Source organism: Pectinophora gossypiella, chromosome 8 (genome assembly GCF_024362695.1).
Source record: "Pectinophora gossypiella chromosome 8, ilPecGoss1.1, whole genome shotgun sequence".
In the NCBI taxonomy this organism is placed as follows: Eukaryota; Metazoa; Arthropoda; class Insecta; order Lepidoptera; family Gelechiidae; genus Pectinophora; species Pectinophora gossypiella.
Window position 1 is genome coordinate 3,107,512 of NC_065411.1, and position 13,375 is coordinate 3,120,886.

At 40.8% G+C, this 13,375-nt stretch overlaps 1 protein-coding gene across 3 annotated transcripts in view; it reads right to left on the reverse strand.

Moving 5' to 3' along the window:
• LOC126368881 (sodium-independent sulfate anion transporter-like) overlaps positions 1–13,375 on the reverse strand; it is a 52,888-nt gene that overhangs the window by 1,415 nt on the left and 38,098 nt on the right. For 2 of the 3 annotated variants that reach the window (XM_050013085.1, XM_050013086.1), the window contains exons 7-14: positions 13,122–13,276; positions 12,237–12,398; positions 10,571–10,683; positions 7,829–8,002; positions 7,153–7,303; positions 4,908–5,081; positions 4,131–4,315; positions 945–3,846 (exon numbers count right to left, since the gene is read on the reverse strand). In XM_050013085.1, coding sequence (XP_049869042.1) covers positions 3,811–3,846; positions 4,131–4,315; positions 4,908–5,081; positions 7,153–7,303; positions 7,829–8,002; positions 10,571–10,683; positions 12,237–12,398; positions 13,122–13,276 — 1,150 coding nt within the window. In that variant the 3' untranslated portion in view covers positions 945–3,810. Of the gene's footprint in view, positions 1–944; positions 3,847–4,130; positions 4,316–4,907; positions 5,082–7,152; positions 7,304–7,828; positions 8,003–10,570; positions 10,684–12,236; positions 12,399–13,121; positions 13,277–13,375 lie in introns of those variants that run through there. The other variant, XR_007566640.1, reaches the window with a different exon arrangement.

Below are 13,375 nucleotides of genomic sequence, written 5' to 3' on the forward strand. Positions count from 1 at the left end.
AATGCTTTTTTGGCGACATTATAGTACAGTTACACTTTGTAAACAATGCTTTTATAGGCCATAGAGCGTACACTTTTTCAAAGAGTTTAATTATGTATGTACTTATATTAGACTTTTTGGTTATTTAAATGCCAGATTAAAGTAGAGGAGTAGAAAAAGATATTTAGATATTAGTTTTATTCTGTAGATGTAAGGAATATGTTTACTTGAAGGAAAATAAATATTTTTCATTAAATTACATGTTCATTATTGCTTCCCAATGCGTTTATTTTCGGACTTCTCTATATATTTTTTACGTAAGCGGCACTTACGTACATATTTATGATCTATACACACACAATGAAAGCAAGTGTGTCGGGATCAAAGAAGATGGTATTCCTTAGTATCTGCTTACCCTGGTGGGTAATAGGTTACGGCCAAGTTGTTAATGCCATCTGCGGCATATCGAAAAAAAAAAGAATATAGGCGTGAGTTTATGAACACATTATGTATTGACACACAGAATATAGATTATGATATAAAAAATTGCGCCATTCAAGAAAAAAAAAGTATATTTGCGTGTTGGCGTCAGATCTGGCAACCCCCATTGCCTAGGTATGTTGATTATATGGCGTAAAGCAACGTCTGTGATAAGTTACTTCTTCTTAATATTTTTCTTTCTCTTTATTAATATTAGGTTATGTTCGCTAACATTATGTATACACATATACATTAATAAAAATAAACGAAACATTTTTCGATGATGTAGTGTGTACCTCCACACCCATATTATATACAAGTGCTCTATATCTCTCTATGTTACCCAGACAGACAATAAACGACCGTTTTAGAAGTGACACACTCTCTTATTTAACTACACAACTCCGGCGTTCCACAGTGCAATGATATATTTGGTTAAAACCAACACGAATTACCATTTATCAAATGAAATAAAAACACTGAAATGTCATTCACAAATCGTGCAGTTTTAATATAAAATAAGCACTTAAGGTAATAGGTAACATTTCAACTTAATATTTAATGCTTAAGAAATAATATTGGGCTTCTATTCACCGTGTACTTTCCACGGCATATTTGAGATTTTCTTTTCAATACAAGTTTTAGACCTGACAGAGGGCAGTAGAAAAAGTCAGTACTATACAGATGCGGAGGACAGGAGTCCTAGTACGGCTTTGAAATAGACTAACCTGGGCGCTATCCCATTCGCATCACGCTGAGTACTGTGGGGCGGAAGGCAGGATCAACCACTGCCTAATTTTTCCCTAAAAAAGTAGCATGGATAATAATGCTACACCGACAAGAGCGTGGTTCTTAAATTAGAGATGACATGTTTTAGAGTTGTCATGTGGGAAACCTTTATAAATATTATAATTAGGCCGCCTATTCTGCTTATTTTATCCGTTTGAATTGTCCTAGCGTTGTCCCGTTTTCACGGGTAGACCTGTAGATTTGACAGGTCCGGTTTGGTACAGAAGCGACTGCCTGTCTGACCTTCCAACCGCGAAGAAAAGGGAAATAATGCCAGCTCAATACAGGTTAGATCACAGACATACCTCCAAAGCACATTGTCTTATAATGTTATATGTGCAATAAATAATTATTAATTGATTAGTTGACAACTTATTGATCAAAAATGTGCGTTGATGTCTTAAGATAGTATATATTTTTGTCTAATCTTGTGCTAGCTTCATAAGTTTCTGACTATTGACTGTCTTAATGCTTAAACAAAGTGTCATTCTCTCATATATAAAATAAATAATAACAATACGTACAGGGACACTTCTAACGGCCTCCATGGCCCAGTGGTTTAGCGTTCGGCTCACAATTCAGAGGTCCCGGGTTCAAATCCCGGTGGGGATATATCACAAAAATCACTTTGTGATCCCTAGTATTGTTAGGACATTACAGGCTGATCATCTGATTGTTCGAAAGTAATATAATATGATCCGTGCTTCCGAAGGCACGTTAAGCCGTTGATCCCGGTTACTACTTACTGGTGCAAGTTATTAGCCTTTACGGGTCAATAGTAACCCTGACACCAGGGTTGATGGGGTTGGTAATCCACCTCACAACCCACACGATAGAAGAAGGGACACTCCGCCTATAACTCTGGTCCGTGCCGATACGAGCTTGGCGCGCGCTTGATTCACCTCAACCAATCATGAGTATTCCATAAATTTTATGCCTGTCGATTGCCCGTCTCTTTCCTTATCGGCGGGTAAGAAAATGACAGATATAACTTAAAATAAAATTAGATGGTATGTACTCCATATATGTAATCCATCAGCACCAATATGCAGTTTAATTTTAAAATGTTTCTAATTTCCGGTACCGGACTTGCACCAATGAGTTATTAATTCACTAACACAGTTAGCACGACGATTATAGACGGCGATACGGCTCACCTATTCACGTTGGTCTAACTGAAACTGAAAGCTCGGTGAGGTGTGGGTACCTAGTTCATTCTTCAAAGTTGGTCCGGTTTCATTGAAATCGAACTATAAGATCTATTGTATTTTGAGAAAATCCATACTAAAGATGTACCTCTGCCTACCTCAATTGGGACATAGTCGTGAGCTTATACAGAATGTTAGTGACATCGTAACGAAAACTTGAGGGATGATTTAGGCCATGATTCTGACTTGATATCAAGTGGAATTTTCCGTCGCATAAGTATGGAACGGAAATTTAAAAAGCACAAAAAAAATCAGGAGTTATGTCCTGAACCATCCCCTTTAGTATTCGTTACGATGTGACCAACACCCTGTATTATGTTCTTAAATCCAATTACCTATATTATGTTATATATAAGCTACATCACACGTACCACTAACCACATTTATTTTTATCTTTGCACAAGAAAAATGTCGACAAGAATTATTTTAGTTCATATTTAGCAATTATTTTTTATCTAATTACTGCCCATCACTTGAACAGTATATAGAGAAAATACCATCGGAGACATATTCGTCATATAGGGAAAACAGTAAGCGTCTTTCTAAAATTCAGGACTTTCCAGAATAAGTTCCTCAAAATCAATATAGATGGCGCTGTACTTCGTTTCTATTTCTTCGTTTAACCTTCTAATGTCATGGATAACACACATATGCAATTTTATCTTTGTTTTTGGATATAAATGATGATCCTTTTTTATTACACCCAGGCACAATTACATCTTCCACCAATTATTATTCTGATCAAAATAAAGAGAAGCGACATAGGTAGCAACTTAGTTAATAATATATAATAATACTAGATTTCGCGTGGTTCGCTCGCTGCTGAAGCTTTGTATGGCGGCCATCTTGTTTGTCCGCCATTTTGTTTTTTATTACCGGCGATCGAATTTGACCAAGACTTGAATAGGTCTTGTGAAAACAAAAAAGTTCCAGGTGCGATAAATAATAATCTGCCTAAAACGACGTGACTGACGTAATTGACGGGTCGATCACCCGCCCCTTACCTTCTCGGCGGATAAGTAAATGACAGATCTAACTTTAAATAAACATTATTGTGTGTACTGGAATCAGAAAAATTGTGTATCGTCCTTTTTAAAGAGAAATAATTTCTTTCTTTAAATGTTTCTGTTGGAATGTGAGCCTCTTTTATAGTATGGCGAGTATTGGCGAGGGATGCTCTGTTTACATAGTATGTAATAGCGTAACACCATTATATAAGTAGGAATGGTACTTACCTATCATGGTATAAGAAAACCAGGTATGCTCAAAAGTGACAGCTAACACTTCAAAGTTGTTGTTGTAACATTCTAGCTGACGTCATTCCACCCAGCGTTGCCATTTCGTAAAAAATAATTCACCCACGACCAATGTTTTTAATGTTTAATTTACTCTGCAAGGAAATTTTGAACTTTTTGTAAAAGATTTACTTATAATTTTAATGATATTTACGTATGTGACATGTTACAGTGTTAATAATTTTCAATAATTTACGTCCTTAGAATGTTGGAGAAACCAATTTAATGGTAACACTTACGTCATCAAAGAGGTACTTGGTTTTGTTATACCGTGGTACCTACAACGTACAGTCTCTATAAACTAGTCAAGCGACAGTACAGTCAAATAATACAAATTCCTAATAACCTAAATCAGATCTAGTTACTAAGTGTCATTGACCTCGGTCGAGAGAGATTTTGACAGTCCATTTTTACAGCTATGGTTCAGCAGAGGCTGCCTGTTCGGTTCCTCGGCTATGACGACTTCTGGTACGTCGTCGAGTTGTTGTAACGAGTCGTAAGTTGGGGGCGGTGTGCCGTTACCTTTGCTATTTAGTACTGGCAGGGCAATTTGTCCCGTGAGATCTGGAAAGAAAAATGAATTAAGATTAACATACATAAACCTGGGCCAGGCTACCTTACGTATATAGGCTACGTAGGGTTGCCAGGCCTTAAAATCACCTATCGTGTGGGTTGCGAGGTGGATTACCAACCTCATTAACCCTGGTGTCAGGGTTATTATTTAGCCGCCGAAGGCCCCTGGCATGGCTAATGTAACGACTACTTACTTACATCAGTAAGTAGTAACCGAGACCAACGGCTTACGTGCCTTCCGAAGCACGGATTATCTTACTTTTTGGACAATCAGGTGATCAGCCTGTAATGTCCTAATCAAACTAGGGATCACAAAGTGATTTTTGTGATTATAGACATATGCGCGAGGCGGTGTCAGCTGTCACACAGTGTGACTAGGGATCGACGATCCGACGGTGTAACGTTGGAAGTTGTATATATGCGTCGCGCTGTGTAAACTTCGATAGCGCGTTTCAGGCCATCTGCGTAGCATGATTAACGTCATTTGTGTAATATGGAATATGGAGCAAAGAAATCTGCGCTAGGCGGTATCAGCTGGTCTGTGTACATTAGGCTTAAGTGCTAAATTGAGTAATCTATATACCTTGTAGTGTGGTGTCGAGATCGCTCGCAGAGAGCACGATGACGACACTGGAGCCGGCTCCACTGAACACTGACGTCACACTGTCGCGCGGAGCGAGCAAGACGAGCGGCTGTCCACGGGATGATAGCGAGTTGGACAACGCGCAAATGCCTTTCGCTGCTGTGAAGTCTGCGCCTGGATGGACGATAAAAAATATGAAGAATGAGATAAGCTGCTACCAAACCTGAAGATTGAACACAACCGGTTTTTTACAGAAGCGACTGCCTGTCCGACCTTCTAACTCGCAAAGGGAAGCCAGCCCAATACAGGTTAGGTCACATACCTCCGAAAATGCATTTCTCGGGAATGTGGGTTTCCCCAGGATGTTTTCCTTCACCGCCGAGCACGTGATAATCATTTATGATCCAAACATGAATTCAAAAACAAATTCGTCATTGCAACTTTTGCCTGCAACCTTTAAGAGAGAGGCAAGCGTTGGTAGAAACCAACTGGGCTTCAACTGGGCTGGAATTTTATTAAAACCTTTTGTAAAATACTGCTCATAAAAGTATTGCTTTGATAAATAGCCGATCATAAGGTTTCAGCTTTCCTGTGACAAGGAGGAATTTCCTTGCATGATAGTCGACATTTGATTATTTGCCTTGCAGGTTATAATGCATAAGACGCCCTTTTAATATATTATCGCACAGCTCCGTGAGTCGTAAAGTTTGCGGACGAGCAAAATGTACAGTTGAAGTATAAATAGTTTGCTCCGTTTGCTCATACTTATATGGTGCGCATTTCTCGCGCACTTCGCCCTTCCAACCTCTTTCTTCTTTTCCGTGATCATAACATAGCATCATACGTGACAGTACAGTAGTACACGTGAGACCAAATATCTATGATCCGAAGATAAATTAAAACTCAATGTTGAGTTTTCCCATTAACGTCCCCACTGCTGGGGCACGGGCCTTCCCTATGGATGGATAGGGAGATCGGGCCTTAAACCATCACGCGGGCCCAGTGCGGATTGATGGTTATTAACGACTGCTAATGCAGCCGGGACCAACGGCTTAACGTGCCTTCCGAAGCACGGGGGAGCTCGAGATGAAAACTTTTTTTTTTGTGGTCACCCATCCTATGACCGGCCTTTGCGAAAGTTGCTTAACTGCAACAATCGCAGACCAAGCGCGTTAACCGCTACGCCACCGAGCTCCTCCTGAAACGACTACAAAAAATATATAATACTTAATAAAAATATAATAAAATTATAATGAAAAATATTGTAATTATATTTATTTGGTGTTGTTTTCAGGCATCTGGCCTAACTAGCAGGCTGGTTTTCCTTACGGTTTGGTACAGTCGCTTCTTGAAAAAACGGAGGTGTAGCTAAGCGGATTCCGTGATAAACGGAACAAACGCCTGAGATATGACGACGCCTACTTAGGCGACCCGCCTACTTGGCGGGTCTCAATAATCGTAATGCACGTGGCAATATTGATTACTTACGAGAAATAATCTAATCTGTTTTGACTCACAAATGTACTGGGGTTGATTATAACGATAATATCAAAGTTCACAATCTCGTAAAATGATATTGAATGTCAGGACGCGTGAACTAAATGAATGAAGATAAAATTCATGAAAACAGTTCGATAAACGATATCAATTCAATGCAGTATCAAGACGCTAAACGTAATATTATTTTAGGAATAGAACAAAGAGATTGAGAAGCTTTTGTTTTTGTGACTTATTGTAGATTTGCCGCAGACGGCATTAACTAATTGGCCGGACAAATGGGGAGCGCTGAAGGCTCTCACCCGGTACAACGTTTAAGACAACAGGCCTGAGGGTACCCAGTTGGGCGCGAACCTCGGCTCAGGTCGTCATTTGAGAGGAAAAATATTTGAAAGAGGTAATTGACCCTAGTGGGTCGGTAGCGATAAGCACTGATTGAGGGAAATCGTCGACCATGCCGGCGGGGTCGGTATCGGAGTCCTGAAGTGTAGATTGAGAAGCCCTAACGCGCATTTTGTAAGAGAACCGCTGTCGCCGGTTCACCCCCCTCTATTTTACTACTACTCCTGCAATCAGATAACTTCGATAGCTCTACTGCTTCTCGGATTCCATAGCCAATTTACCACCAATGTATATTTTATATAATAGGCTGCAATTTTATCATAATCTTTTGTAAAATACTGCATACAATTTTTTTTTTTTTTTTGATAAATAGCCGATCATACTAAAAGTGTATTGTATAACTCACCAAGTACATATCGGCAATCGATGACGACGGGCATACTGCAGCCGCCTTGCTTCTTGGCAGCTCTCTCCACATATTGCCTGATGTACTCCACCCCTGGGAAGTACAGGCTGTTGCCCACCGTCACTAGGAGATAGCTGAAGCCTGAGCTCGTCTGAAACGTTAGTGACTATTTAAAGTATTTATTAACCCTTTCACGGACAGAAACCATGGGTCATTGATGGTTCATAATAGGTAGTAAGAGAGTATGACAACTTGGAATCGGAACTTCATTAGACGTTCTGTACTTGAAAGTGTTAAGACGGGGAAACTGCCCGTGAAAGGGTTAATGTAGACTAAAGTAGGACCCAGAGGGGATGAGATATATATAGTTCGGCAGCGGAGAGTTAATCTCTATTCTGTGATGTCCATAGAAAAGGTTTCGTACGATCTACTCTGAACCGGCGTGCGAGTATGAAACGATGAATGTGCAGGAAGCAAGAAAAGTATGTCAGGATCGAAACAAATGGAATTCCATAGTCTCTGCTCACCCCGGTGGGAAATAGGCGTGAGTATATGCATGTACCTGACGTTAAATAACATCCACATAAATAAAATATATAAACGATATAACCGGAATCCACGCAAAAGAACTCGCGTAAAGTTAATGTAAAATAAAATACAGAAGGAAGTTACTTACCGTGACTGTCTCAGCATCAAGTTGGGGCCTTGCACTGGGGTACAGCAGCAGTATGACGTTGACAGCGACCCCTGCAAGGATGCCTAGCTCGACGCCCACGATGAGGCATGTCGCGAACGTAGCGAACGCCGGGACAAGATCGGCGCGGCGGGACCGCCACATTGGTTTTACCACCTGAAAATTTGATATGGAAGTTTTAATCTTCTCTTCTTCTATCGTGTGGGTTGTGAGGTGTAGTACCAACCTCATCAACCCTGGTGTCAGGGTCACTATTGAGCCGCCAAAGGCCCCTGACATGGCTCATGTAACGACTACTTACATCAGTAAGTAGTAATCGGGACCAACGACTTAACGTGCCTTCCGAAGCACGGATCATCTTACTTTTTGGACGATCAGGTGATCAGCCTGTAATGTCCTAACCAAACTAGGGATCACAAAGTGATTTTTGTGATATGTCCCCACCGGGATTCCACTGGGAAGTTTTAATTACGGGATAGAAGAAAGAGGTTGGAAGCGAGCGATAGATAGATAAAATCTTTATTTAGGTTTAAGAAGTTACATCAACTTCGTAATATTAAAATTTTAAACTAAAAAGGGTAAATAGTACCAGCTCGGCAAAGGGTACTAGAGAGAAACGCGCGCCATACAAGTATGAGCAAATAATTCATACTTTAACTCTGCACTCGTCTGCAAACTTAACGGCCCACGGAGCTCCGCCATAGTATATTAAAAGGTCGTCTTGTGCATTATAACCTGCAGGGATAAAATCTAATATCGACTATCATGCAAGGAGATCCCTCCTTATCACGGGAAAGCTAAAAATCTTAGTCATCATCATCATCAGCCCATTAACGTCCCCACTGCTGGGGCACGGGCCTTCCCTATGGATGGATAGGGAGATCGGGCCTTAAACCATCACGCGGACCCAGTGCGGATTGATGGTTATTAACGACTGCTAATGCAGCCGGGACCAACTGCTTAACGTGCCTTCCGAAGCACGGAGGAGCTCGAGATGAAAACTTTTTTTTTGTGGTCACCCATCCTATGACCGGCCTTTGCGAAAGTTGCTTTACTTCAACAATCGCAGGCCGAGCGCGTCAACCGCTGCGCCACCGAGCTCAAAATCTTAGTATGATCGGCTATTTATCAAATAAATACTTTTGTATGCACTATCTGTTTATGATCAAGTCAACCATAAATATTTTTATACTACAATAGTTTTGATAGTCTATGGTTAGTTAAGAAAAACTCAATGTAAAAAATGGTGTAAGTTTTTTCGAGCCACAAAATAAATATCGTGATTCTATAAATCCGCCTTTTTTCTATGTTGCCCTCATCAAGCTACTCGAAGGACTTAAAATTATATATTATGTAGGGCACAGTATCTAACCAAAAGTAATGATAAAATTGCAGTTTATCACATAAAATATTCATTACTTCTTAGCAACTTATGGCCATTTAAGAAAATAGTAAAACCCAGAGGGGGAATGGAGGGTGAATCGGCGCCCGATACGTTTTAGTGCGGGGCGATGAGTTACCTACCGTTCTATGCGTAGTATTTTATTTTATATTCATTATTTTATGCCTACGTGCGCGAGTTAATTATCATTAAGAATTTTCGGAACACAGATTCTGGGTATCAAAGTCCAAGCCAAGATTCCAACCCGTGACCCTACAGTTACATGCAAAGTTACGTATGATGTTAATGTCATGTTATCAAGTCTGCGGAATGTATGACGTAATACGTCTACACTACGGTAGAGTACGCTAATCTACAGAACATCTGGACAAATATTTGTCACATTTTTAGTATTATATTATGTACCAATATTTAATAAGTTATTTATTTAGTTATTTATTTTATATCAATAAGTTATTAATTTATTTTAAGCATAGTTTCACAGTTGACCATTATACACGGCGATACAGCTCACCACATATTACGTTGGTCTAATAGAAAGCTCGGTGAGGCGTGGGTACTTAGTTCATCTTGCGATGGAGGTACAATCAAAGAGCAAAAGGTCAGTCACTGAGCCCAGCGAATTATTTGTAAACAGTGGTGAAATTATGAACCATTAGTGGTCATAATTATAAAATTATTGTTTTTGGTATATTACAGAAACGACGTGTAACCAGGAGGTCTTACGTGCAACCAGTTAATTTATTACTTTGCAAGAAACTGATTGGACTTTTGCAGCTTATCGTACCTCTGACTACATTGGAATAAAGCCTTGAGCTACACAGAAACTGCCGCCTATTGTGCTTATGTTTTATTCGTATGTTTATGTCCTTTGTATATGTTGTTGTGCAATAAAGTATTATTGATTGATTGATTGATTGAAACTGAATGTTCGGCGCATCTCTAATGTACAAACAAAATATAACATAATATAACATAAATAGCCTATATACGTCCCACTGCTGGGCACAGGCCTCCCCTCAATCAACCGGAGGGGGTATGGAGCATACTCCACCACGCTGCTCCACTGCGGGTTGGTGGAGGTTTTTTACGGCAAATAGCCGGGGCTTAACGTGCCCTCCGAAGCACGGAATCAACTTACTATTTTCAGGTGATTCAAGCCTGAAAAGTCCTTACCAAACATAGGACAGTCTCACAAAGTGATTTCGACAATGTCTACATCGGGAATCGAACCCGGACCTCCAGATCGTGAGCCTAACGCTCTTACCACTAGACCACGGAGGCTGTTGACAAACAAAATATACAAATAGAATGATACTCACTTCATATTCTATCATAAATATCACAGCACAAATGACGACGGCGGCGAGCGACGCCTTCGGAATGAAGTAGAAGTATGGAGTGAGAAGACTTAGGGCTAATATCACTAGAATTCCTGGAAATAAAATTAATAGTATATTAGTCTAGTATATAAGTCTATATAGTAATATATTCGATGAACCGGCGAACTTAGTATCACCCTTTTCTACATTTTCTCAGCGTTTAAACCCTCCCTTGTTGTTCTCGAGTTTTAGCAAGATTACCGAACAGAAATTCATTTTTATATACACATAGATAGATAAGATTTATAATGTTCGTGTTGCGGCACGATGGGTGGTGAGGATGGTATCCCAACGTGCCGGCAGAGTAGTGGGATGATTGGTGGTAACGATGACAAAATACAGGCAAGCAGCAAGCAGGAATATATAGTGTTACTACAAAACAAAGACTAAAATATAAACTATGTTTAAAATATATATACGGATTACCGTATACGAAAGAAGTCCCGAAAGCCGCGGCGCTACTGTCGCAGATTCTGCATAGAATTATTATGACTTGTCAAGTTACTTTCATTAAAATCCGCCGACTTCTTTTGTGGCGCGAAATACTATTTCAAACCTAGTTTATTTTTAGTTTGTGTTTTGTAGTAACACTGATATAGTTTATTAATAACATTTCACAAACAAATGCAGAATTAGACGGCCAGATCTAAACAGTATAAACAGTACTTATGTTGTTCTTGTAAAGGTCGGGGACGCAATGAGTCAGCGTAAAATGAAAGGAAATGCGGAACGGATTGAGAATTTCGTAATTTAAAATGATTGACGGTCAGAACGAAAGGCCAGTATGTGCAGAGTTTGTACTCTGCTACAGTGTAAGTGGTAGAGTTGGAAGAGGAAGGCCTACGTTCATGCCGATCACATCCAGGATGTCTTAAAGAAAGGCCAGGTCAAGAGGCTCTAAACCGGCGAACATACATGAAGTCTTTGATGAGAGTAAAGAAGAAAGATGAGGTGAAGAAGCGAAATTGGTCTGTCAGGATCGTCTCTCTCTCCTTGGCATTCATTATTCCCATCCGATGGTGGGGTCTGCCTTCTTCATATTTTTCTTCCACTTCGCTCTATCGGACGTGTCGTTGTCGGAGATATTGCACGAGCACAGGTCCTTTTTGATCATATCCGCCCATCTTGTTTTTGGTCATCCTCTTGTTCTAAGCCCTGATGTATTTAGATTGGCTGTACCATTACCCACATAATTACTATTACCCAAACCAACGGCCTGTCAAGATCATAGTAAGTGGAATTCCGTGCTGTTTGACTAAACTAACTTGACTAAATTTAGCTTAGAGATCTCTTTCTATTTATACATCTACTCAGCCTGTATCTACCCACTGCTGGGTAAAGGCCTCCTCCCTTTCACGCCATCCTTACCGGTCCTGTGCAAGTCACATCCATTGCTTTCCGACGTACCTCACAATGTCATCCGACCACAGGGTTGGTGATCTGCCTCGATATCGCATACCATCACTTGGCCACCATTACACTTTAGACCATCTACTGTCTTACCGTCTTGCCAAGTGTCCTGCCCATCTCCACTTAAGCCTACCTACATCTCCCTGCTACATTGTTTTTTGTCTAATATAAACTAATAATAAACGTATCATATTACCTGTGTAAACGTTCCCGAATTGCGTAGCTACCCCGCTGGCGTGGTTCACAGCACTACGGGAGAATGACCCTGTGATCGGCATCGCGCCTACGAAAGACCCCAGGATGTTGGCGAAAGATAGCGTGATCAGCTCTTGAGTTGCGTCTACTGACTCTCCGCTGGCTGCAACATGTAACGTAAGCAAGCATGAGCCACATCAGGGCCGTTGGCGGTTCAATAATAACCGTGACATCAAGGTTGATAAGTTCGGTTATTCTTCTTCTGTCGTGCATGTCGTGAGATCAATGAGCAACCTCATCAACCTTGGTGTTAGGGTTACTATTGAGCCGGATTATATAGTAACCAGGACCGACTGCTTAACGTCCGATTCACAAATCATCTTACTTTCGGACAATATGGTGATCAGCCTGCAATGTTCTAACCAAACTGGGGATTACATAAACATAACATTAACAGCCTATATACGCTCCACAGCTGGGCACAGGCCTCCTCTCAATCAACCGGAAGGGGTATGGAGCGTACCTCCACCACGCTGCTCCCCTGCAGGTTGGTGGAGGTGTTTTAACGGCTAATACCCGGGACCAACGGCTTAACGTGCCCTCCGAAGTACGGAAACGTCTTATTTTTTCAGACAATCAGGTGATTCAAGTCTGTAAAGTCCTTACCAAATAAAGGACAGTGGACACTTACAAAGTGATTTTGACAATGTCCCTAATCGGGTATCGTACCCGGACCTCCAGATCGTGAGCCTAACGTGAAACTGGGGATTAAAAAGTGTTTTTTTTTGTGATTATGTCCCCACCGGGATTCGGACCCAGGAGCTCCTCGCGCTCCAACGCACAACTACTGGACCACGGAGTCCGTTACAAAATATGAATAACTTACCAAAAGCCTTGGCAATGGCCACGTTTCCCAAAACCCCGATGATAGGGACCAGGACTATGGAGGAGCCGAGGTCCGAGCACATCTGTAGGAATGACACTGGCTTGTTATCTATTTGAGTTCCAAAAGGCGGAGCGGTCCAGGACGGAAGACCTTGTCTGGAAAATAAACATTTTTTTTTATTTATTTGCCACACCAACAGTTAATACAATCATCATCAACATCATTATCAGCCGTATGACGCCCACTGCTGGGCA